Below are 26,783 nucleotides of genomic sequence, written 5' to 3'. Positions count from 1 at the left end.
AACTTGTCGAGGGGTGCAGCCTTGGAGACTTGGAAAGGCACGGATCCTGAGTTTCCCCGGGAGTTTGTAGGGGGTAAAAGGCCTTAATTTCCTTTAGAGGTATATCAGGGTTTGTTACCGGGAAAAGCGGTAGTAAGGTGGTCGGATCTTGCTTTTTGTGGAGCCATTGGATTTCACCTCCATGTAAGTTGGGTAGCCGGAGACCCGGAACCTGGATCCGGGACCTGGGATCCGGGACATTGGATCTGGGATCTGGGACCTGGAAGCTGGAACCCGGAACCCAGAGATGAATAGTAGCTGGAACGTGTGTTCTCCATCTTCTTTTACCCTCCTTTGCTCTAATTGGACCCAAGAATCAGAAGGCCAGCATGTCTTAATGTAGAGTTCGCGTTTTTCTTCGGCTCCTTTGCAGGATGCAGAGAAGCAGTGTTCCCGGCGCTTGGGCAGGGATCCTTTCGCAGAACAACTCCAATGGAAGTTGATGAGTACTAAAAGGCGTTCTATCCACCCAGATATTAGGCTTATCTAGGATTCCACTACCACTTAGATTCTAAAGCCTAAAGAGAAAGGTGGTTCTTCGGTTACCTCTTAGTGGTTGCATGGTACGCCCGTGGTATTTCCAGGAGCTCTTCATCTGACTCCTCATGTCTTTAGAATTCGTCCAAGTTGTAAACCCGGGCGGAAAATGTTGTGTCCCGCTTGAGAACCTTGCATCTTTCTCATATGAGGTGGAGTTGTGAGTCTGGAAGTATGGATGTCGTCTAGGGCTTGCTTGGTGATGGCTGCCCCCATTGGGTCCGAAGGTTGTTGAGACTTGTTGCGTAGTGAAGATCCAGAACCAACAGGAGTCAATAATTGTAGACATCGGCTTTGGGTTGGGACCACCAGAACTGGCAGATCCGAAGACTGCGGGGATCTGATATGAGGATAGGACCCGGAACCAGCAGGAACTAGGGACTGCAGAAAGTCTGATCTGAGGATAGGACCCGAAACCAACAGGAACTAGCGACTGCGAAAAGTCTGATTTGAGGATAGGACCCGGAATCATTAGGGACCAGGGACTGCAGGAAGTTTGATCTAAGGATAGGACCCGGAACCAGCAGGAACCATGGACTGCAGAAAGTCTGATATGAGGATAGGACCCGGAACCAGCAGAAACCAGGGATTGCAGGAAGTCTGATCTGAGGATAGGACCCGGAACCAGCATGAACCAGCGACTGTGGAAAGTCTGATCTGAGGATAGGACCCGAAACCAGCAGGAACCAGGGACTGCGGAAAGTCTGATCTAAGGATAGGACCCGGAACCAGCAGGAACCAGGGACTGCAAAAAGTCTGATCTGAGGATAGGACCCGGAACCAGCAGGAACCAGGGACTGCGGAAAGTCTGATCTGAGGATAGGACCCGGAATCAGTAGGGACCAGGGACTGCAAGAAGTCTGATCTGAGGATAGGACCCATAACTAGCAGGAACCAGTAGGAACCAGTTGGTAATTCCTGTGTTGGGTCTTGTTACTTTTGTTTAGCGTTGTGTTATCCTCCCTTGAAGAGGTGTTTCCAGATGTGTGAGGTTTAGATCTGGTGAGAATACGTCGTATCTTGCCCCTAGATGGCTGGGGTTGAAATATTCTGAAGGAATGGATGTAATGTCTCTTCCGCTTATCACCATCATCACGTAGCATATGACTGCCCCTCCTTCTAGCGCCAAACTGTTAGGGGATTTTTGTGTACAAGTGATTTGTGCTCAGCACTACGGAATGATAGGAAGAAGGAGACTGGTCGTCGTGGTACTTTCTCCTGCTTCGGTCGTGGATAAGCCAGGAAATCCTGCTCTGAGGGTATTGCCATACGGGTATGGGCGTATATGTCGTCAGTGCCTTGTAGGTTATAGGAGTCATTTGTTCTATGGGGAACATGGCCGAAACAGATGGTGGAGTAGTCGATATGCTGCAGGGAGCATGGCGCTTCGATATGCTTTGATGAGCATGGAGTGTCCATGTCGGTATGCTGGAGATCGTGGTCTGGGCCAGTATGTAGAGTTGTTGACGTGCTGCAGGGAGCATATATCTTCCCCTGGTCGATAGTAACCGTCGGGATCAGCCTATCATAGGCTTGTCCGAGAAGAAGATCTTCTGTAGAATCTTGCCTTGACGGCTGTAGAATTGGTGAGCTCTGGTTATGGACGTCTTGGACCCCCCCCCCCCCTCTTTAGGTTTAGAAACATATATTTATAGAAGAGGTCGTGCCTCCCTTCTTAGGATTTGGAAATATTCATTATATCCTTAGATAATAGAATATTTCCATTTTCTTAAGGGATGTCGTATGTATTGGAATACTTCCTCTTTCTCTTAGATTTAGGGATAATCCTTCTTTCCCAAGCTGGTTACCTGATAAATGGAAGATTTCCATTTATCTTAAGGCAGGAGAAATCACTTGACCTGAAAGACGGAGTAAGGTCCCAGACTCGGGGACAGGGACCCGGGACCCAGAGGCAGGGACCCGGACCTGGGGGCAGGGACCCGAGACCCAGAGGGAGAAACAAGACCCTGGGGGCAGGGACCTGGAAGACGGAAGCTGGAGTAATCTCTTCATGGAATATTTTTCCCCAACACATATCGAGAGAGCAATCAAGAGAGGATTGACTAGTGCAGAGCGTCTTGCAGAGCATAGGTATGCGGGTTTTGCCTCTAGAGAGATCATTCCAGAACGTTCAGTGGATCTAAACTCAAAAGACACATGGGGCTATCTGAGTATAATCAAGAAAGGAAAACTTGAGAAGACTGTCACAAGGCCTAGGAGGTTACATTCCATAAATCGTGAAGGAATTTTATGCAGCCTTGCCTGGTGAGATGACCAGAGGACCAGAAATCATAGTTGTTTGGGAAAAATACTCAGGTACTACTTTCCTCTAGACCCCAGGCAGGACCAAGACCTCCGGTTCCCCGTTTTAGGAACGCTCAGGATCCCCAGTATCGGGTACCCTGGTATCGGTTCCAGGAACCGCCTCCAGCTCCAAGAAAATGCAAATTGCCGATAAGGAGAACCTTCCATATTTCTGAATATAGAAGACTTTCATCTACTCCAACCAACCTATAGACGACTATATAAGGGGAACCCAAACCCTAGAACAAGGGATCGACTCTTTTAGACTTGAAGGCTAGAATTATACGGCTACACTAGGGTTTCTTACTCAATACTTTGTAATATCTTCTAGTTTGATCTAATAAACGCTTATTCAAGTCATAACCTCTTTTACTACTCTAAAATCTATACGAAACCCAGCATATCCATCGTTCCGTAGTACTCTAAAAGATCCTACACAAAAATCTCTTAAAATTTTGGCGCTAGAAGGAGGGGAGTAATCTAAACTACGTGACGATGGCGGTGGATGAGCAAGACAACACGTCAGAATCTACTCCAAGAGAAGCCGAGCTACAAAGGCAACTCGACGGATTACAAAGCAAGGTAACCGACTTACACAAGGCTCAGGAAGCTACCGAGAACCCTGAGCTTTCCTCCGAAGTTCAAAGCCTGAAGGAAAAGCTAGATGAACATTCGAAGCAGCTGGAGCAAAGTGCTGAGAAGCTTACTCAGCTCGAATCTGAAAACCTTGTTCTCCGAGACAAGAATCAAGCCCTCAACACGACAAGCAACAAGAAGCGCCGCTTCCGCACACAGGTCCGATTCATGCCGAGCCTGGACACACCCAACACCGCAGGAGGTACCGCTCGACAGCCTTCAGGTGAAGCCGGGGCATCAGGCGAAAAAGCTGGAGATACGCGAGTCCATGAAACAATATCCAGCGACTCCGATCCAGACTTCGAAAAGGAAATATCCGAAGGAGCCGCGGCATTGCAGTCCTCATTGACCACCTATCTGGAGCAGATGTTCTCTAACAAGCTCGACGCCATGCAATCTATGGTAGAAAGGTTCCCCGGGGTAATCCATGTTCTTACGCCGATACTCCTTTCACAGAAAACATTGCCCTGATCGAGATGCCGAAAAAGTTCTCCTTCCCCAACATAAAGATGTATGATGGCACCGGCGACCCTGACGACCACATCGCTCAGTACAAACAATGGATGCTAGCTGTAGCACTCCCAAGGGAGTTCCACGAGGCCACCATGTGCAAGGTATTCGGCTCAACCCTGATCGGACCCGCGTTGCAATGGTACATTAATCTACCCATCAGATCCATATCTTCGTTCACAACTCTCAGCGATGGGTTCGTGGAGCAGTTCGCAAGTAGCCGGAACCTGAAGAAAACCTCGGACAACATCTATGAAATCCTCCAGCATCGGTCGAACCCCTTCGCGATTACATAGCTCGCTTCAATCAGGAAAAGGTATCGATTCCTGAATGCAACGTTACCACAACAATCTCAGCCTACAAAAGAGGCATGCTCCCATACGAGGATCTCTACAAGGAACTGACTAAGTATCAGTGTAAAACTATGGAAGACGTATTATCCCGAGCCTTGGCCCATATAAAATGGGAGGAAGACGTCGCAAGCCGCGCTAGGACTCAGCATAAACAAGCAACCAGGCAAGACCGGAGTGATCGAGACGAGAGGTCCTCCCAGAAACCCACAAAAGACCAAGTGGGCAGGAACTGGGGCAGGTACATGAGCCGTCCACTCGAGAGAGCGGAAGGGATGTCGGTGTCTACCTGGCCAGATATCTCACACTTTTATGTATCCCAACCAGAGCTAATCAACGCCCTAAGGCAGATGGGTCAACTGGTTAAATGGCCCCCAAAGATGAGGTAACCCGATTCCTTCTGGAACCCCGACCTCTGGTGTGAGTTCCATCGTGACCATGGTCACAGGACGGAGGATTGCATCGCACTGAAGATTGAAGTCAACGAACTACTCCAGAAGAGATACCTTCGGGAGTTCCTATCAGAAAAGGCGAAGAACCTCCTAAGCAAGGAGACACCCATGAAATCTGCTGAAACCAAGCCCGCGTCACCACCTCGACAGGACCGAGTGATCCATGTCATCTCCGGAGGTTCGAAGATAAGCGGCAAAAGCCATGCAGCCGCAAAGAAGAGCACGCGAAACGCCAAACTTGGCCTGGAGACGTCCAAATCAAAACGGCTACTCTTGGGATCAGACGAAATAGGCTTAATGGCAAAGGAACAAGAGAAGGTCCTAGCTCCCCATCATGACGCTCTGGTGGTATCGCTTACCGTAGCAAAATGCTTGGTAAGGAGGATCCTAGTAGATAACGGAAGCTCCAGTAACATCATCTTCCAGACCGCCTATCAGGACCTGGGATTGGATGAAAGTGTCTTAACTAGGAGGATAACCCCACTCGTGGGATTCAGCGGATAGGTGAAGGAAACCGCCGGTGAAGTGGTTCTTCCAGTCTATGCTGGAGGAATCAACATGTCAACTAAGTTCCTCCTCGTCGACTGCCAATCATCCTACAACATGATCTTGGGAAGACCCTGGATCCATGATATGGGAGTTGTCCCCTCAACAGTCCATCAAATGGTGAAGTTCCCAACTCCCTGGGGCATCAAGGCCGTCAGGGGTGATCAAGAAAACTCTCGATCCTGCTATCAAACCACCCTGAAGGGAAAAACCAAGGCCTTATAGCAATTACAGTACAGATCTCGAACCCTATGCGTACAGGGACCAGACACTAACAAGATGAAAGGATGAAAGGTACGCAACAAACTGGAAACGAAAGACCCAGAGTCCTTTCGATTCAAGGTCAACCGCTTCGCATGGTCTCTTTTGGATCCAAATCAAGCTGGTCAAGAGGTAGTCAAGACCCAGAGTCCTTTTGATTCAATGTCCAGACGCGAGGCATCATATCTGGAGAGGCGGATCCCTATGATGATAACCCCAAGGAAGAGTTCAGGGCCAGGGACCCGTACTAAATTTACAAGCTCCAGCAGGTTTATCCCAGAGAAGCATCATTCCCCAGCTAAGAAAAGGCGACAGCCTATAGGCGATATCTCCACGTGTTGTCAGATACATTGGCACCCAAGAGATTCCGGCTAGATAAGGAGTATCAAGAAGCGAGTTGAGATACCTTGTTTCCCCCATAACGGACGATTCGGGAGACCAATCTTCTACGTACACTCTAAAGGGGTCAGACCTCAGAAAACATTCGAAGTTCTCAATCAACCAGAGAAAGACGACTGTGGACCCCTCCTGAGGAGTCCCAAATCCATGATGACATCTTGGTCTTTCCAAAAGGGGGGCACGCGCCTCGAAGCTGGATCATCCACGAAACCGGGGCAGAAGATATCTAGACCCCCTAAGGTCCCGAAGAAAATCGCTACCAGTACGGGATCCTTGGGGCAAGCTCAACCTACGAGCAATGCAAGGACCTACGGGTCAGAAGAGAACCCGATAAACCCTGGGAGAAAATTATTATAGAAACCACCTCGAGTACTCAATCCCTGACTGGATATCCCCCAGACGATGGAAGGAGGAACCCTCTCTGCATTGAGCACAACCCCGAGGCTCATCATCCGAGAAAACGCCAAGCTGTCGGCCCGGGACCAACCCAACCGATGGCATACGACCAAGAGCCATGATGAGCAAGCTGAGACGGAGACCTCCCAACAAGGGGACGAGGTTCTACGACATGACATAGTCCACGAGCTATCAAAAAGCAATGGTAAAACGTAGTCTACCTATTTGGAACACCTTGCAACCTACTATTTGATATTAGGATCCCCAGATCTTGATTTATATTACTCTATTATATATTGTTTAAGCATTTTAGTTTCCTACTTATATGTATGCTAAGAGTCTCCGGAAAAAGCTTATCTAATGAAATAGTTCCGACTATAAAAGTAGTAGGAAACCACAATACTTAAAGGGGCATATAGGGCTGGATCGGGTTCCACGAAACCTTCGAATCCCAGCTCAACCTCACTGATACCTGGTATTTCCACGTGAAAACAAATGGGTATGAGACATAAAGCAGGAATGGGTCTGCGCAAGCCTGGGTATGTTGTCGATACTACCTAAAACCCCTGTATAGCCTAAGGCATATCGGGGTCCCCAAAAATCATACGCGTAAGTACATGTATTAAAACGCTCCAACCTATACGATACAGGGGACACTATATAAAAATGCCAAAGTATTGTGACATACATGGAGCACTCGACTGCTTGACCAGACGTGGAGAGTGGTAAAGTCTGGCACTTGGATTTTCATCCACACCAGCAAAACTTTAATAAGTCTGATAGTGGCTTCTGCAGAAGCAACATGCAGCACGGGAACTCGAAAGTGACCAGCTTCCGAGCGGTAGAATGCTAAATCCCAACAGATACTGGTAGTAGTCTCTCCTAGGGAGGCGGAATACGGTCTCTGCAAAAACTATAACTCCGGGTTAACACGAAACCCGGATCCAGGCCCACAGGCCCTCTAACAAAACTTTCACGAGAAATCTTGAAAGACCTCAGGGTCCAAATACCTATAAACTACGGACTCAAGGTCCATAATCATGCTAGGATTCCAGGGGTCGGTCCCAGGAACCCATATACTTCAAGGTCCAAAACCGACCGGAACCCCGAATTCTCCAAAAAAAAGCCACACGGCCCCCAGGAATCAAGAGTGATTCCCACCAAGAAATGATTCAACACGCAAAGTAGGGGCTAAAGAATCAATTCAACGCATGAAAGGAGTCAAAAGCAACAATCTCTTTAAAAGGGACCGCAAAGGATCAACGTTCGAAACGGTAGAAGACATTACTCAAAAGTAAAAAGCTCAAAACCCCAGCATAAAAAGAAAAAAAGGTGTCTCTAAAACATTAAAAAACGGATCTCCCGAGTATCGCGATCCCGCTGCAGATCCCGAGGTAGCTGCTTGAACCGGTCCTCCAGTCATTAGCTGGTCAACTCCTTCAGCCCAGAATAGGTAACGGTGATATTCTTCTTCTGGATTCCAGTGATCCACTTTCTTCTCCAGCCACTCCTTTATAAGCTCCCATCTAGTCGTAGCTCTTGCCCGGAGGACTGATTGGTCCCTATGGAACGCCATACCCCGCACTTGGTTACGAAGGAAAAACAATTCGGTGAGCAATCTCTGATGAACAGCCATAGGAGAGATACGAGCGGATGGAGCTTCGGTACCAGCCGGAGGAACGAAAGAAGGACCAGAGACCGATGAAGCAGCTCTAACCAATCTTGGGGGAGGAGTATAAAAGGGTTGTCTCTTTCGGGTCTTTGCCTTTTGATATTCATCATAGATAATCGAAACCGAAAGCCTTGCAACGTTCCCTGAAGAAAGACAACACGAAAAAATTAGAAGAAAGAATGGCAGCAAGAAGAAACCAAAGAACGAAATCTCACCTCACACACGACTATGGTATAGAGCCTCTTTGCTCATCAGGAAGTTCACCCACCGGAATCATTGAGGAAATCCCAACACGAGCTTCGCCACTACTTCCCCGATGAAATACACTGGACGAGCTACATCTGTCATCATAATAAACCATCAGTTCCGGACAAGCGGCAAACACAAGACGAAGAAAGTAACTTACCCACGATACGCCAAAACGAAGGATATGGAGACGATCCTGGAATCTTCACAAATAAATACTGTTTGTCCCAATTGTCTCCAAAGGGATAGTTACCCTTGATTCCCCTTGAAGGCTCCTCTACCAAAGGAGTACCATCGCGAGACCGAAGGTGATAGAATCCCGGCTTGCTCACCAATGGAGCGAAATAGTAGGAGTACATGATCTCATGTACTCCAACGACAAAGCCATGAAATTCCCCAAGAACTTGAATAGCCATTAGAGTTCTCCAGGTCAGGGGAGTAAGCTGAGAAGGACAGAAGCCAAAGAATGAAGATACCTCGGCAACAATAGAGGGGACGCCAACTCAGAAACCTCCCTCCAGATACGCTTCATAGATGGCTATCTCATCATATCCTCCATCCGGCCCTTTCAAACTCGGAAGGACATCTCATCACCACCGAGGGAGGAATCACAAACTTCTTCCGAATATTGATAAGGCTCTCCTACTGGATCTCGGAACGCGGGCCATCATCGAGGAAGTAGGAGCGACGTTGCCTCAGGGGTGCCATCGGAACTGCCTCATTATCAGCTTCTGAAATCTCTCCCCAGACGGAGGTAGGAGATGAGAAAGGGTCGGCGGAGAGATGACGCGGTCTTGTACGTCCACCCACGAACGAAGACGGGAAAGCTGGGGTATCAGGATTCATCTCAGAAGATCAGAAGCTCAAGACGAGTTGGAGCTACTCGAATGCTTTGCAAAACTTTATTTACACCAAGTTTCTCTTCCTCTATAGCTGGAAAAAGAAAATATTCATATTGTCTGATATTCTGGAAGATCCTCAAAAGTAGACAGGCCTGGAAGAAAAGGAAAGGACGATCTTCGCGAAAAAAGAAATACGCCGCGAGAAAGGAAACTTTGTGAAAAAGAATAAAGGCCAGAGATGTTCTCTTTAGACTCAAGAATCTCCGAAAGAGATCGTCGAAACTCCAGACTCTGTCCTCCATAGCAGATTCAAAGAACCTGAAGAAACACTACCAAGGCTGGGTCCTCTACAGAGAAACCGTCTCTCACTTGGGTCCGAAGAAGAAATTCCAGCCTACGAAGAACCCAAAATACGAGCTCATGGAACGCTGTCCTGCATGAGGGATACCTGCTGAGAATGAGCAACCCCAGTTGACTTGAGTGCACAGGTTATTCCTCGAAATCGATGACGAAATCGAGAAATAAGGGGCAAACTGTTGGGGGAAAATACTCAGGTACTACTTTTCTCCAGACCCCAGGCAGGACCCAGACCTCCGGGTCCCCGTTGAACGCTCAGGATCCCCAGTATTGGGTACCCCGGTATCGGTTCCAGGAACCGCCTCTAGCTCCAAGAAAAGGCAAATTGCCGATAAGGAGAACCTTCCATATTTCCGAATATAGAAGACTTCCATCTACTCCAACCAACCTATAGACGACTATATAAGGGGAACCCAAACCCTAGAACAAGGGATCGACTCTTTTACACTTGAAGGCTAGAATTAGACGGCTAGACTAGGGTTTCTTACTCAATACTTTGTAATCTCTTCTAGTTTGATCTAATAAACGCTTATTCAAGTCATAATCTCTTTTACTTCTCTAAAATCTATACGCAACCCAGCATATCCATCGTTCTGTAGTACTCTAAAAGATCCTACACAAAAATCCCCTAACAATAGTGACAATACGAGGGCAGAAGTATGAACTTTCTCCAGCTATGATTGATTAATACTTTGATGTGTCACCACTTGAAGGAGAGGAGGTAGAAGTAAAGGCAACCATGGATGAATTTAATAGTGACGAGCTTGCTGACTTCCTGGCCGAGGGAACACGGGAGATGAAGAACCTCACGACAAGCTCCTTGTCTCCGTGTAAAGTTGCGCTGCTGGTTCTTGCAGCATACAACTGGGTACCTTCGTCTAACAAGAATGTGGCGTCCATCGATCGTGCAAAACTCGTCTATAAGATGTTTCATGGAGTCTGTGTTGACATAGGAGTGATGGTCTACAATCAAGTTATTAACCTCGGAGTCATTCAAAAAGAGGGAGAAAAGAAGGACACGAGGTGGTTGATATTTCCACGTACCATCTATGGTGTGCTTCAGATGCAGCACATGGTGCAACGAAAACCAAGAGAGAAACTTGTGCATGTGATTCCATACAAGAAGGACCCTCGTCTGGGAGAAGAATATCTCAAGAATCAAAAGGAAGCACGAGAGGCCGAAAAGAAGGCTCAGAGGCAGGCCAAGAAGAAAGGAAAATCTGCATCAACATCAACTGCATCACCTCCTTCTGGACCACCTCCAAGCACTCCTCGACCCGAAAGGACTGATCCTTCTGGATATGTGCCACCAAGACAGTCTTCGCGGTCTGCTGGAAAGTTCCAGATCATTCATCTCGGATCCATTGCAGCTCCAGGACAGCTGATAGATGCTGAAGAGGCAAAGCTGGCTCTAGATACGGCTTCAGCAGCAATTCAACAGCTTGCAACTGCGATGCAGACTCTAACGAGTGTCGTAGGACAGATTGCAAGCATGTTGTACCCAAGTAAGTCTTCTATCTGGTTCATTATTTGCTCTGATCTTTATGAGTTTTAACTCTGTATGCTCTCAAGCAGGGGGAGAAGAAGAGGCAGACGATCCGCAGCAGCAGGATGATCAGGAGAACTAGATTATGGGGGAGAAAATTTTAGTTTTCTCGTTTTTTTAATTATGGGGGAGTGGCAGATAAAACAATGTTGTTATTTTTTTGTTTTGGTTTTATGTTTATCTCTAACTCTTGAACTCGCATGTTTTGAACTTCATTTCGATTTTAATGCACGTATTATTCAGGATATATGTGTTCGAATGTGTGTGGTTGTTTGAGCGGATCTGTGAAGGTACTTGAGAGGCATCGAAAGCTAAAAGGGGGAGATTGTAGATGCAAAGATCAGATGGACGTTCTGATACAGACGCAAGTACAGCAGCGAATGGAGCAGAGTCTGCAACAGAGAAGTGTACGTGCGGATGAACAAGTCAAGATGAAGATTGCAACTTGAAGAATGGATTGTGGACCAATGCAAAGTTAATACGAAGATATCTTGGAGAGCAAGTTTGAAGAGATCTCATGATGGAAAGTTTCTAAAAGACTTTGAAGAGGTTTTAGAAAACTTGCCTTATTTGGGTAGATAGTGAATATTGGGTAGATAGGCGTGGATAGCCGACTTGGTTGTATTGTATATATAGTCATACTCGACCCATGGATTAGGGTTGTCGAGAGAATTGTATTCTTAGCTTAAGAGTGGAGTTCGCTAAGCTTGTAATCGAGTGAATAACACTAAGGGGTAAGGGGTAGAGGTTCTAGAGATCTTGTATTCGATCTTAGGACGTGTGAGGATAGGGGAGCAAGTGAAGAAGGGTCTTGATCTTGTTCGAATTTTGTTTAAAGAAAGACTCGTAAGTTCACTTTAAAAGAATACTAGTAATAACATATATTTTTGTAGAGATATTCTCTGGCTTAATGTGATTTAATTTGTGGGTTAGTTCCTGCATTTAGATAAAGGACATGTGTTCCTTCATCTTTTTAGCCTCGACGACAATCTTGTTTTGTATATATGTCGGCCTCATCGACAATTCTGGGACCAATGGAGAAATATAACTTATTATATATATCATGATCATTGACCAATTATTATTTATTTTTGTAAGAGAAGAGGAAAATCCAGGGCAACATCAAAGCTTCATAATAGAGAGCAGACACGTGGGTTGATAGTAAGATCGAAAGCCCATTATCAGTTAGCCCACACGGCTCTGACTCGCCTTCTTTTTGGTGGTATATGTACTCCCTGACATCGCTTACACTTAACCGTTGTCTTTTGATTAGAATATGTTTTCATTTGCGTTTTCCGGATAAATACGGTTTTACAAATCGTTAATATGGCCGACCAAAAAAAAGAGGTGGTTTAGTGAATAAACTTTTGGATCACTAAGAGTTAATTTGACAGTGTTTGGGCTTTGCAGTAGAGTGATGTACGGATTTTTGGATTCAAAATTTCAGTCATTTGAAAAAAAAAATCATTTTGTTAATAAGAATATAATTCTGGTATGAACCAGGTTTCATTTTGCATTCTGGCCTCTTGAACGTGTAATAGTAATCCTCATATGTTTTGTTTTTGGTGTTTGTTACATTATAATTAAGCTATTTCAGTTTTCTTGTGTTACAAAAAAAAAAAAAAGCTATTTCAGTTTCTTTATCTTTCTCGTATACGACGATGAACACACGAAAGCAACATTTGTATAGAATTTACAATTGATTTTTGTATAAACATATATATTTTCACGAAGATTTTGCCTACACTATGTTTATGATGGACACAAATCAGATGATATATTTTACATATATTGCGTTTATGAGACACAAGTGTATATCAAATTATATCATTTACTTCGACCCAAAGTCCGATTCATATGCTATTCGTAAAACTTCAGTTTCAAAAACACAAATAAAAACCAAAAACCTTGTATATGGTTTCATTACTAGTACACATCTCCCGACACACTATAGAATACAGTCCAGAGCAACAAATCTCAAACAATCAACGACAAAGTAACAACCTTCCAAAAACCATTACAGAAGTAGTGAAACTTCACAAGGTACGTTACTGGTGTGTCTTCTTATTGTTTCGTGAAACTTTTGTTGCCAGAGAAAAAAACTTTACAAAAACAAATCAATGTGACGATGCTGCTAATACTGTTGCCTTTATGCTATTAGCGTTCTTGTGTGTAAAAGAAACTGCAACCACAAATGTCTAAACCAAATTGAATAGCTAGAGAATTAAGAAACTATATCATAGTTAGAATACAGAGGGAGAATTAACACACACACACAGAGACTCCTGAATCAATGATCAATGATCAGTGGATATTTACCTCCGATGAAGCTTGATAACGCACAACACTTTATCCTTCATCTCCTCTTCAGCAAGCCTATACTCCTCCATAATCCAAGTCAGAAACATAACTTCTCCGTCGACCTTACCAAGGTGCTTGTCTATATCCTTTTCGCAAAACTTGAAAACCCTCCTGTAACCAAACATCTCACCCACCATGATCGAAGAGATGGGTTTATCACCCTCCATGATCCTCCAGCAACCGCTTTCACACCCATCGGTATAACCACACGCCTCTGTCCGGTTAGCGAAGATGCAGAGTCCGAATCGTGCAAACATCTGATCACGATGAGGATCCACAAGCGCCGATGGATGCATGCAGTACACGTCGTTGGTAACGTAGCTAGGCCATTCGTTTTCATGATCGATCAAGCTCTGCAGATAATATGCACCCTCGTCTTCTGGATTAGGAAAACCGTATCCATAAGCTGGCAACGACTGTTTTGCAGGAAGCGGACCACACGAATAGGAGAAATGCTTAAATAGCAAGAAACCTATTTCGGTTTGGAATAAAAGCCGAATCTTGCAAATCACGTGATCTTGCTTAGGGTTCGGAAGCCTGTACTCTTCCATAACCCAGCTTCTCTTGTACTCTCTGCCTCTCGTCTTCGTCTTCTTTACGCAGAACTTGAGAATCTTCTTAAACCCTAGAAGCTTCCCGGTCTCCTCGTTCCTGATCAGTTTATCACGTACCATGATCCTCCAGCTACCATACTCACATCCGTCGGTTTTACCACACGTCTCTGTTCGGGGTTTGACGATCAGGAAGACTGTGTTCTCAGGATTGAATACTGTGCTTGGATTCTTGTTGAACACGTCTGCGTCTTCGGCGAAGTGTTGAGGCCAGGATGCTCCGTCGTCGATCATCGGCTTCAGGTAACGTAAGAGTATCAGCTCGTCTCCTGCTCCCATCAGCTCGTCTCTGATCCCTAAATAATCACCAGCAGCAGCCATAATGAAACTTAATCGAAAGAAGGAAGAAGAAGAAGTGGTTGTTGTTTCTTGGGGATGAAGCGAAGAAAAGGAAGAAGAAGAGCGACTGATGTTAATAGAGTTGCTTTTTCAGATTAGTTACTAGTAGCAGTTATATACTCCCTCCTTTTTTTTTTTTAACACTTTATACTCCCTCCTTTCTTTTTTTACTCTTTGGGGATCGAAAGATAGAGAAATTGGTGTGGATACACCCAAAAGTTCATATAATTTGTCATATACCCGTTTTAAAAAATATTTTTTATGACTATAATACCCTTATCTCTATCTCTTTCTCTTCTCCCTTTTCTGTGTTCTAATTTCTTTATCTCTCGGGCCTAAGGCAAGGCGACCCACTCTCTCCCTATCTCTTTATTCTCTGCACTGAGATACTGTTAGGTCTGTGCAAAAATAGTCAAGAGAATGTTCGGCTCCAAGGTCTTCAAGTGGCAAAGAAAAGCCCATTCATCAACCACCTCCTCTTCGCTGACGACACCATGTTCTTCTGCAAGACTAACGCGTGAAACTGCAAGATACTGAGTGGAATTCTCCGCAGATACGAGAGTAGCTCAGGGCAGTGCATCAACTTGAGAAAATCGACAGTAACCTTCTCCTTAAGAACCCCGGGGACAGTCAAGAGAGCTCTAGGTATAGAGCAGGAAGGAGGAATGGGCAAGTACCTAAGCTTACCGGAAACTTTTGGTAGAAGAAAGAGTGATGTGTTTACAGGCCTCGTGGATAAAATCAGACAGAGCTCTCAGTCTTGGACTACACGTTTTCTCTCTGGCGCAGGGAAGCACGTTTTGCTGCAGTCGATACTCACTTCCCTACCTACACACTCCATGTCTAGCTTCAAGTTCCCGATCTCCCTCTGTAATAGGATCCAGTCATTCCTCACTCGCTTTTGGTGGGATAGTGCACCTGATAAGAGGAAAATATCATGGGTAGCGTGGAGCACAATGGCGCGACCAAAGTTCTTAGGGGGGTTTGGGTTTTAAAAACCTTGAGGATTACAATGACTCTCTACTGGCAAAACTTGGTTGGAGAATTCACTCCAAGCCAGATTCTCTACTGGCCCAAGTTCTGAAAGGTAAGTACTTCCCTGAATGTACCTTTCTTGAGAGTAAAGAAACCTCAGGTTCTTCCCATGGTGATGTTAGAAGTTTTCAAGGCTCCTAAGACAAATGATGTAGTATAAAAGATTGTTGAACCAATTCTAAGGGATTTAAAAGCACTGAGAATGCAAGTACTCACTTAATCTAAGTGCAACCGGTTATTTAAAAGATTTCTAAACTAATGATTAATGCTAATGCAGTTGCAGAATAATAAAAGCGATAAATGAAGTAACTTTCTTGACTAAAGGAAAAGAGAATTCATGGGCATAGGGATTAGACCTTGGGTGATCAAGTTTCGAACTAAGGATGGCAAACGATCAATCAAACTATCAACCTTAAGCTTAGACACAGTTCTAAACAAGCTCTATGTCTAGATGAATGTTCATTTACTAACACATTTCAAACATCAAATGTCTTTGGTTGAATAATATGAAAGCAATCATTACTAACAAGTCTAATGGCTATCTTAGCACCTCTAACAACAAATGTCTTTGGCAAAGTATGCTAAAAGGTTAGAAGAGTTGTCTCAGGCATTTCATCAAACACCTTTTGGGTGGAAAATGCCTAAAGATCAACTTTTGAGAGGCCAACTCAGAAGATGCATTATGAATACTCTACTAGCAAGGACTAAGAATGATCTACACTAAAACATCTTAGCTCTAACCTAATCACGCTTAATCTCCCTAACCCAAGAATTCAAAAGGTGATTACTCACTAATCTCCATGTTTCCTTTTAAACTCATATTGGATTTCAGATTAATCATGTAGAGAAATACAGAGAATCGATATGAAAACAACATGATTGCAATAACAAAAATGATCAACTGAATCAAAGAGATGAACTTTCCAAGAGGTTTTTGGTGGTTTTCTTAAGATCAAAAGATAATCTGCCTCCAGTGGCTTACAAAAGGTACTTAAACATAGGTTTAGAAAGTGTAAAACGTGCATAACAAAATGACCAAAAAGCTCTTGATAAATCATAAGTTCGACCAAATAGACGACGCGCAGCGACCTCGGGTGGTTGCTCCAATACGTCGCTCCGGGCTTCGGGAGCGACCTGGGGTGGTCGCACTGGCAGGTCGCTCCGGGAGCGACCTGGGGTGGTCGCTCTGGCAGGTCGCTCCGGTTTCATCTTTTGTGTCTCCAGACGAAAAAAGGGCGAGTGACTTCGTGGCGTCGCTCCGGTAAGGTCGCTCTGAGAGGTAGGGCACAGCGACTTCGTGGCGTCGCTCCGGTAGGGTCGCTCCCATGCACTGCTCGTCCAATGAAATCACATCTTTTGAGCTCCAAATGCACCCAAATGTCTCCAAGAACTCCATGTTGGTACTTCAATACCTAATAAAGACTCATGTATGCAAAATGCAACCTAAACATGGTTAAATCCAATTTGTTCTCAATTGTGTGTAAAAGAAACTGCAACCACAAATGTCTAAACCAAATTGAATAGCTAGAGAATTAAGAAACTATATCATAGTTAGAATACAGAGGGAGAATTAACACACACACACAGAGACTCCTGAATCAATGATCAATGATCAGTGGATATTTACCTCCGATGAAGCTTGATAACGCACAACACTTTATCCTTCATCTCCTCTTCAGCAAGCCTATACTCCTCCATAATCCAAGTCAGAAACATAACTTCTCCGTCGACCTTACCAAGGTGCTTGTCTATATCCTTTTCGCAAAACTTGAAAACCCTCCTGTAACCAAACATCTCACCCACCATGATCGAAGAGATGGGTTTATCACCCTCCATGATCCTCCAGCAACCGCTTTCACACCCATCGGTATAACCACACGCCTCTGTCCGGTTAGCGAAGATGCAGAGTCCGAATCGTGCAAACATCTGATCACGATGAGGATCCACAAGCGCCGATGGATGCATGCAGTACACGTCGTTGGTAACGTAGCTAGGCCATTCGTTTTCATGATCGATCAAGCTCTGCAGATAATATGCACCCTCGTCTTCTGGATTAGGAAAACCGTATCCATAAGCTGGCAACGACTGTTTTGCAGGAAGCGGACCACACGAATAGGAGAAATGCTTAAATAGCAAGAAACCTATTTCGGTTTGGAATAAAAGCCGAATCTTGCAAATCACGTGATCTTGCTTAGGGTTCGGAAGCCTGTACTCTTCCATAACCCAGCTTCTCTTGTACTCTCTGCCTCTCGTCTTCGTCTTCTTTACGCAGAACTTGAGAATCTTCTTAAACCCTAGAAGCTTCCCGGTCTCCTCGTTCCTGATCAGTTTATCACGTACCATGATCCTCCAGCTACCATACTCACATCCGTCGGTTTTACCACACGTCTCTGTTCGGGGTTTGACGATCAGGAAGACTGTGTTCTCAGGATTGAATACTGTGCTTGGATTCTTGTTGAACACGTCTGCGTCTTCGGCGAAGTGTTGAGGCCAGGATGCTCCGTCGTCGATCATCGGCTTCAGATAACGTAAGAGCATCAGCTCGTCTCCTGCTCCCATCAGCTCGTCTTTGATCTCTAAATAATCATCAGCAGCAGCCATAATGAAACTTAATCGAAAGAAGGAAGAAGAAGCGGTTGTTTCTTGGGGATGAAGGAAAGAAAAGGAGGGAAGAATAAGTGGTTGTTTTCTTTGGGGATGAAGCGAAGAAAAGGAAGAAGAAGAGCGTAAGAGCGAGTGATGTTAATAGAGTTCAGTTAGTTACTACTAATTTTAAGAGTTGTGTATTTTTTTATTGTAAATGACAAATTAGTTTTTAGAAGATGTTAAAAAATTCTAATAATTGTTTTTCTACAATTATTAGTTTTAAGATTTGTGTTTTTTCATTTTGTTACAAATTATTTATTAAAAAATTTAGGAGAAATTGGGAAAAATACCTTCCAATAAGATTATATTTTGAAATCTACATCAGTTTTTAGCTTTTTAGAAAAATACACTTATATATTATAAATTACTTAATTATCCAATTTAAATGTTTATAATTATCTTAATATCTACATTGATAATTTTAATGAAAAAAAAACAGAAATAGTTTTTAACTATGCAATTGAGACGTCACCACACACTCTTTTTCTTGTTCTCCAATTTTAATCAAAGCATAGAGCTTGTTTAAACACTTTTTGAAACACTACTCTCAAATTATAAAGCGTATCTTCTCCACTTTGCTTCTTTAAATGTCTGGTATTATTTTCTTTGATTTGAAACTATTAGATCTTTTTTTTTCCTTTATTTTTCTATTACCTTGTTTTTGAACTGCATATATATTTCAAGTGTGATGAAATAACTTAAACAAACAGATATAAATGAAAAGAATCAAATGTTTGCTTTACATTGCATCAAATTCTAAAGTTTAAACTAAATAAATAATAATATTTCAATCGCACAGAATTCTTCAAAATTAATGAGGTTCTTTTTTTTTGACTAAAAAATTAATGAGGTTCTTGCAAACCTAAATCTGGGTATGGCAAATACATACGAAAAAACAATAATGATCATGGTAGAAAATCTATCAAAATATAATCTATAATTCAATCATAGATTGAACGTATATCAAATTAAAGTATAAATATTGATCTAATATAAAATGCTAACAGAATCGTATGATTGAGGAATATATATACCTATCTCAAACGTAGTAGTTCGACTAGATCTCGATCCGCGCAACCACGCGGATTTTTGTATTCATTTATTTTTATATAAATATTTTGTTTTCAATTCTAAATTAGTATATATTATAATATATATGTGTCTATCAATTTTTAAAATATAATAAGTTTACGGTATATTTTTTCATTGAATAAATTGTTTCAAACTTTCAAATGTATTTGTATCTTCTTCTATGTATATATTTTCGGATTATTATTTCATTATTAAAATCGTAAATATATATATAAAGATTAGTAAAATATTTTTTTATTATCATATTCAAAGATATTGTAACATTTCACAAATTTAGAAAGTTTTTTAAAAATTAAACTTTTCGCTTCATAGATTTATATTATCGAGTAAATAATTAAACATTTAGTTTTTGTTTAATTTTTTTAATAAACTATATAATTTAAAATTTGTTTTCATTGGTTTCCGGTAGTAAAGATTAATCATTGTTAGATAATATGATTTTTGTTATTTTAAAAAAAATCTTTATAATTTTAAAAATTAACATCGACAAATATTTTAAATATTGAACATACAGAGGTATAGTATTAGAACATTATATTATATCTATTTAATTTATACTATTTATAAATTCAATGGATCATCTATTGTTTAAATCCAATTATTGATAGCCCAATAAAAATTTCTAGTAGGCTCAAAATTTAAATGATAAGATTATAAATTAAATGTAACATGACTTTCTAGTAATAGGTCCATTAAGTCTTTTTAAAAAAAAATCACATGAGTCAAAGTTGTGACTTCTCTTTTAATTACTTTAATTTTTTAGTTTTAATTAACATTAAGATAAAAATGTCTTTTCACATGTAGGAAAGTGTAGTTTTCAAAAAAATTAAAAAATAAATGTATTTTTCAAATTCTAAATCATAAATGGTATATTTTTCAAATTATCCCAAAAAATTATTATAATATTTCAGTAAATGTATTTATTTAATTATGTATGTGTCTTTTCATTATGCAATAAAGTGTCTTTTAATAATCATGTGCCTATTCAAAATAAATTGTGTCTCACCCCTAGCATAACAAAGGCGAATCTTAACAGAGACCTCTCATTGATCAAGATCGGCCGTACTTCCTTTTGCTTTCCTTTTTTATTTAAGTTATCAATTACACAAAATCACAACATCTCCAAGTTCGTAGTTTTACTCTTTATGAAGGATTTGTAGAATTGTCGATCTTGGTGTTGTAGACTTGTGATGCTTTTGGCGTTGATAAAACTAACTACACCAATATCTTCTAATATTCATCATAATCCTGGAGACTGTGATCGAGAATACAGAGATGGTGATGTACAACCGCTCGTTTCAGAGTCAATCTCTGTCGATGGGTAGTTTCAAACCGTCAACGACCAATTCACATTTTTTCAAGCAGTTTGTAATGCTGGTTCAGTCTCATGTTATCTCTTTGGTTTTCGTTCTTCTACTTTCTCGTGCCGGTTCTGTGTAACCGTTATGTCCCTTTCAATAGAGTTTTTGTCTCCGGTGATCTTTTATTTAACCGGTGGAGTTTTTTTTTCTGGTTTCTTACCAGGGTTTGTTCTCTCATGCGATATAGAGATTGTAGTTGGATGTAGAATTCTACTCTATATGAAGGACTAAACCTGTTGATCAAGCAGTATTGCAGTGGCTTTAATAACGACGAAATTCTTCTCAAAAATAAAGTATTACGTCTCTGGTCCTCTAAGTTCGAGATTCACTACTTATCTAAGTTAGTGTATCAGAACTTCTATGTAGTTTCCGTTTTATCAGTTTTGCCATCTCGTTTGTTATTGGATAAGAAAAAATGGTGGAAGGATGATGGCAATCATATAAACGAAGAAGTGTTTTCTTACATTTGTTTAATTTATGGATTTGACTTCCTACTGGTGACTAAAGGTGTGTTTATCAGAACTCATTTACATCAAGGAAATAATGGAATGGATATAGACTACGTTATAGATTGGCATGGATTTTTTAGACCGGTGAGAAAGAGAGCAAGTATTTGATGGATGTTGGAGTTTGGATTATAAATGTCCAATTTTTTTATTGGAGAGTTGGTGGACAAAAGTATATAAACGAGGTACATAATAAATGTGATCTATTTATGGCAACAAGATTTCAAGTAACGGAAGCATTGGGTTTCACTATGAGGTGTACAAGTAAGAGTCTTAGCATGGAGTTACTAGCTAAACACACAATTCGCATCAAAAGAAGTTTGCTTATGGAGAAGAAAAAACATAGAGTGAACACTTTATTAGCGGATAAGTCTTTATTTTGGGAAGCATAGTTAAATTCACTTCTCCTATTCTATCATCTTTTCGGAAAATGGCACACATTTCTCCTAAAGTAATAATTTGTTTCCTGGAAATTCTGTTTACTGACTTTTTTTTCTTTGGATGTTCGATACTTGTAGGATGACTTTGTGTTTTAAAGATTAAAATAATCATTTTGTCAAAAAACGTTGATGTACTTGTAGTAATAGTAGGAATATTAATAAATGTTTAAGGATGTAACTTTTTATTTTAGCATTGTGTCTTTAAAAATTGCATAGGTTTAAAATAAGTTATCAAAATGTAGAGGTATATATATATATATTTTTAATAATGTGTCTTTTCATAGTACAATTACATTAGTTTCAAATTAGTTGTCAAAATAATTAACATGTAACTTTTCATTCTAAAATTGTGTCTTTTCATTTTAAGAGTTGCATTGGTTTAAAATAAATTTTCAAAATGTATAAATAGGTATCTTTTCAACTTAACAATGTATCATTTCATCTTGAAAATTACATATTAATTTAAAAGAAGTTGTCATAAATGTAGATGTATCGATTCAAGCATTTCATGGGTTTGAAAGAAGTTGTCAAATGTACAAGTGTGGCTTTTCATCGTAAGAATTGGATAGTCTAAATTTTTTTTTTATGCATGAGTTTAATTACACTTAAATGGGAGTGGACTGTTACAGATTGTAGTGAATTTTTGCACCAATTAAGTGATCATTTTAATTGTTTGGTGAATAGTTACAACTGCTTAAATGAAGCATTCTGAGTGTTGGTGATCGCATTTTTTAGCGATGAACTATTGCAATATTTGGTGATGAATCATTACCATTGTTGGTGATTTTAGTCTTTAGTGATAAACTATTGCAACTTTTGGTGTTATACATTGAAACTTTTAGCTAAGCAATGTTTGGTTATCAACCATTGCAGCTTTATTCTTTTATATAGGGCATTATGAGAATTAACAAATCACAACTAGAAAATCACAACAATTATAAATAGACGAGAAAAAGAGAGATTCATTGTTAGAATATCATCAAAAAAAATTTGAAAAAACCATATGGGGATGATTGGTAAGTGATGTAACTTTATATTTTTTGCTGTAGAATTTAATCTGTAGATTTATTTGCTGTAGCTTTTCTTACTGTAGATTTCTAAAGCACTAATTTTTTGCTCCGGAAATAAAGCTCTCTACAGCCATATTTTTATTTTGCAGAGATTTTTTTGTTGTGAGTTTTTTAAGAAAAGCAAAGCTCGATTGGTTGACATATATAGCTGTAGACTAAATTTTGGCTGTCCAGAACATCTACAACCCCCAACCAATCATCCTCGTAGACACGAATAGCTCTATTTGTTATTGTTGTATATATTAGCCTAGGCTTGGAAAATTTAATTGAGAATGCATTAACTTCAAGAGTATTTATATTTCAGTACCACATCACTTCAAAAATTACAATTTAAAAATCCAATAAATGACATCAATAATTTTTAAAAAAGTTAAATCCATAATTTATTAACTTAATTAAATTTATTTAATCATTATGTTAGATTAATATAATAATTATCAGATTTTTATAAGAATTCTTCCAAAAATTAAAAGCAGTATTGTAAATGAAAAGGGTCATGTCAACATAAGTCAACGTACATTTATTACGATATCTAATTTATTTGATACTATATCTCATCAAACAGAGCATATAAATAAAAATATAAAAATACTAATTTTTGCCAACATGAAAACATGAATCATTTTGAAACAATTTTTTCTGTAAAACATGAATGATTTTGAAAGTTGATTTTTAATTTCAGAAACATTTAATTCGATTTTATAATTATATAAAAACATTTTGTATTCCTAAAACTTTCTTAAATTTTGAAAAAGTCTGAAGTTACCTCCAACAACAACAAAAACGTTACTTATCTGTCAGTCATGTCTTTCGCTATAGATAATACATCAAATGATATCATTTCCATCGACTCAAATTCTAATTCCATATGCTATTCGTAGAACTTCAATTTCAAGAGAACACAAATAGTATAAACCAAAAACTATTACACGGTTTCCCCCAAAGAATCAGACCTCATAGAATACAACAGAGAAACATACTACTTACACATTATAAATTACATTCCAAAGCAAACAAATCTCAAACAATCAACAATATAGACTCCCCTCTCTTTCTCTCTCTCTCTCTACTAATCTACATGATTCTTCTCCCAAATACAAAGCAGCCATGGCAGAAGCAATTGAAGCTCCTATCAAAGAAACCAATACCAGCTAATCGATCTTCTTAGGATCATTCAAGACAAACTCTGCATACAGATCCTTTAATGCAATCACCACCGTCGTTATCAACGGTCCCATTATAGCTCCCTGCAACAACAAAGAAAACATCACAAAAGCGCCAATAAAATTCCTAAAGATTTATCTATCTTTTTATTTTGTTACCTCGAGGGCAGAAGGAAACAGAGTCACTCCACCAATAATGCTTAGTCCAGTAAGGTAAGCATTAGACCCTGGAATGTCATCTTGAATCTCTGAAGCGCCATACTCCATCAACACAAGATGAGTCACCGACAAAGTCACTGCAATAATGTATCTTCCTTCCAGCACCAGCTGCAATGCCGCTGGGATCGTGGCGAACCAGTAAGGGAAGATCGGTAACAGAGCGCTGATGAATGCGAGAACGGTCGACATGTAGAGGAAATGTATATTGTATAGTCTAAACAATAACCAAGTGAGACATCCTTGGAAGAACGCAATCTCCGCTGTAGCTAAAAGCACGCCAGAGATAGCCAAGTCTAGGACTTCAACGCATCTGACTCTAGCAGCTGCGTTGATGGGAAGCATGTTCATGACTTGCTCAGTAACACCGCCTGATTCCGACGTGATAAGAATGTAGAGAACCCAAATGAAAACCATTAGCTGAGAGACAAAGTTGAAAAACTCCGCAGCTCCTGAAATGATCGAGGTTCCTATAGAGAAAACGAACTTAGCGCCGCCTCCAACAACGGAAGCGCTGCTTGAGAAGACACGTTGCGATACATCCATTCCTTTAACAGCAAAGCCTTTAGCTTTCTCCACTAAATCCTCTCTAGTGATGATAAGCTCCCTGAAAATCACATCCACCTCCGAGTAAATCTGACTCCACTCTCGGTTCTTAACCCGGTTCCTCAAACTCATGAGCTTCTCAGTGTAAGGAGACGGAGCTATAAGCGCGGTGGACGGCGTCGACGTGTTCTGAGGATGCCCGATCACGAAATGCTTAATCCCAGTGACCAACTCCGTCATGTTATACTGCATTGCCAAACTATCAATCTGCTCAGAAACCGTCTCGTAGAACTGCGTCGAGTACATATCAACCATCCCGGGGACATCGTTCTCATCCATCCACTGCTTGATCCCAATCTTCTCAGCGTAATTGCTCTCTTCCACGTGAGACTTGAGAGAGTAAACAGCGTCTTTCCCTTCAACACCGATCTTATAAGAGAAGAAGATGACACCAGTCAAGGAACCAAGAATCATCAACACAATCAAACCAATAGCGACGATCGTATTCAGCCTCGTCATGATCCCTCTGGTGAAATAGGCAGTGAAATGACTTCTCCTGAAACTGTTACTCCTCAGGGAAGACACAGCAGAGAGCGTGGAGTCCACATTCTTGGAGCTAAAGAGAAACCCTAACGAGAGGATCACAAGAGAGCCAATAGCACCAATCCTCTCATAAGCAATGACGAACACACCGAAGGAGACTAACCATTTAACCAACCTCGAGAACCCACCGGTCCTCTTCCTCGTCGTCCTCTTGGGTTTCGATCTCCTAAGAAAGACCCTAAAGCAGACGTTTTTAATGTCCACGAGGGATCCGATGAAGACGTTGAAGACCCAGACGGGGACAGCGAGGATGACTTCGGTTAGCCCTAGCTTCAAGGGCTCGCTCCAGAAATCGACGAGGGTCTCTTGGATGCCTCTCAGCGGAATCGAACAGAGGATCGCCCACTGGATCGGTCGGAGATACTCCTGCAGGAGTTTTCCCACGAAGTAGAGGACGAAGATGGCCAAGGCGAGGCCGGCGTGGGCCATGGCTATGTAGATTGCGAGACGGGCCTGGGAATCGACGGAGGATAGCGACGGGTTCCCAGATCCTCCTCCATCGGCGGCGGGAGGGTTTCGCGTCGGAGAAGACGGAGGAGGAGAGGGGTCTTGAGGTTTACGCGTTGAGGCGGAGCGGAACATGTCTTGCCAGGCGAGGTTTTCCGGGATTGATGATTTCGTCGTCTCCGAGTCGTACGGGACCAGTTCCATCAATCGATCAAATCTCTCTGTCTCCTCCGTCGATTTACAAAAAGAAGTTTCTTTTTTTTTTTTGATAAGAAAATGCGTCGCCTTCAAGCTTGATAGATGTTTTTCAGATAATTGTTTTTTTTTTTTAATTACCAGATGATAATTGAATGTTTATGATTGGTTATTAGTGGAGGAGACAGAAGGAGATGAATTATTTTAGTAAGTCGGAATTACGACCGTGCCCTTACCGACGACGTAGTCTGTGACCACGAGGTCCACGACGAGACGACCACTTTATAAAGTTCCCTGATTGAACAATATCGGTAACTAGATAACATTATAAGAATGTGGTAAAACCTATTTGTTTATTCGATGTTTGTAACTATTTTAGAATGTAAATTTCAATTGACTGAACACAAGTTGTCAACCAGAATGCCACATGATTCGAACATGTTATACTAGACACGGCAAAGCCAGATATTTAAGGCAAGTCACAATCTAACACGTTCTCGTGTCTCTTTGATGTGTAATAAAGCGAAGTATTTTATATGACTATATCCCAAAACAAGCATTCTTTACCACCTTTTACACCAAAACGTGTGCTTACCATTCTATTCTTATCTTTGCAAGAAGTTCCTCCTTTTGGTGATTGTAGTGTAAGATATGGTTTCATTTCTACACGAGTGCAAAGCAATTAGAATAAAAAGAAATTCCCAATAAAAATATAAAATTATATTAAAGACGATACTGGTGACATTTGAAATCTTCTATTCGATAAATTGCCCAATAATTGTATTTACAGGTAGCAAGTATCATGCAGTATCATGTAATGACTTCGTTGATGGTCCTCATCCTGGAATTTCTTCACCGGTAAAACAGATGGCTTGTAAACCGGCCCAGTCGACTGACAAAATGTTGGATTTGGATCAATTCAAAACAGGCCTAATCATTAGTCTTATACTCCAAATAAACTTTCATATAAAAAGGAAGGCTTGGTTTTGGCATTTCAGAGTTTCAGGCTTTTAAAATCTTTGATTGGTCTACAGTTATCTGTATATTGTCACGAAAAAT

General features: G+C 41.2%; 4 protein-coding genes across 4 annotated transcripts; 1 reads left to right on the top strand and 3 right to left on the bottom strand.

The window, feature by feature from the left end:
- Positions 1-3,992: 3,992 nt before the first annotated feature.
- Positions 3,993-5,332, top strand: LOC125592685. Its single transcript, XM_048768041.1, has 3 exons — positions 3,993-4,242; positions 4,293-4,761; positions 4,825-5,332. Exons 1-3 carry the CDS (start codon positions 3,993-3,995, stop codon positions 5,330-5,332), a joined length of 1,227 nt encoding a protein of 408 aa, XP_048623998.1.
- A 7,959-nt stretch (positions 5,333-13,291) lies between these two features.
- Positions 13,292-15,600, bottom strand: LOC111213970. Its single transcript, XM_022715814.2, has one exon. The coding sequence runs from the start codon at positions 14,384-14,386 to the stop codon at positions 13,409-13,411; it is 978 nt and encodes a 325-aa protein (XP_022571535.1). The 5' UTR covers positions 14,387-15,600; the 3' UTR covers positions 13,292-13,408.
- A 1,345-nt stretch (positions 15,601-16,945) lies between these two features.
- LOC106377633 lies at positions 16,946-19,239 on the bottom strand. Its single transcript, XM_013817897.3, has one exon. It carries the CDS (start codon positions 18,038-18,040, stop codon positions 17,063-17,065), a length of 978 nt encoding a protein of 325 aa, XP_013673351.2. The 5' UTR covers positions 18,041-19,239; the 3' UTR covers positions 16,946-17,062.
- Positions 19,240-23,443: 4,204 nt separating this feature from the next.
- Positions 23,444-25,866, bottom strand: LOC106362487 (transmembrane protein 245-like). Its single transcript, XM_048768662.1, has 2 exons — positions 23,877-25,866; positions 23,444-23,801 (listed from the first exon to the last, which is right to left on the bottom strand). Exons 1-2 carry the CDS (start codon positions 25,731-25,733, stop codon positions 23,706-23,708), a joined length of 1,953 nt encoding a protein of 650 aa, XP_048624619.1. The 5' UTR covers positions 25,734-25,866; the 3' UTR covers positions 23,444-23,705.
- Positions 25,867-26,783: the final 917 nt, after the last annotated feature.

The sequence above is a fragment of the Brassica napus genome, chromosome C9, assembly GCF_020379485.1.
Source record: "Brassica napus cultivar Da-Ae chromosome C9, Da-Ae, whole genome shotgun sequence".
NCBI classification, from domain to species: domain Eukaryota; kingdom Viridiplantae; phylum Streptophyta; class Magnoliopsida; order Brassicales; family Brassicaceae; genus Brassica; species Brassica napus.
The sequence above is the reverse complement of the archived record's forward strand: the minus strand, read 5'-3'. Positions and strand labels throughout refer to the sequence as shown.

Excerpts from the sequence above, each read along its gene's own strand:
- LOC125592685 (XM_048768041.1), top strand. The coding sequence starts at position 3,993 with ATGCCGAAAAAGTTCTCCTTCCCCAACATAAAGATGTATGATGGCACC. Across the intron at positions 4,243-4,292 it reads GTTCGTGGAGCAGTTCGCAA|CATCGGTCGAACCCCTTCGC; the intron begins GTAGCCGGAACC and ends GAAATCCTCCAG. Across the intron at positions 4,762-4,824 it reads AAATGGCCCCCAAAGATGAG|GACGGAGGATTGCATCGCAC; the intron begins GTAACCCGATTC and ends CCATGGTCACAG.
- LOC111213970 (XM_022715814.2), bottom strand. The coding sequence starts at position 14,386 with ATGGCTGCTGCTGGTGATTATTTAGGGATCAGAGACGAGCTGATGGGA.
- LOC106377633 (XM_013817897.3), bottom strand. The coding sequence starts at position 18,040 with ATGGCTGCTGCTGATGATTATTTAGAGATCAAAGACGAGCTGATGGGA.
- LOC106362487 (XM_048768662.1), bottom strand. The coding sequence starts at position 25,733 with ATGGAACTGGTCCCGTACGACTCGGAGACGACGAAATCATCAATCCCG. Across the intron at positions 23,802-23,876 it reads TGTTTCCTTCTGCCCTCGAG|GGAGCTATAATGGGACCGTT; the intron begins GTAACAAAATAA and ends TTGTTGTTGCAG.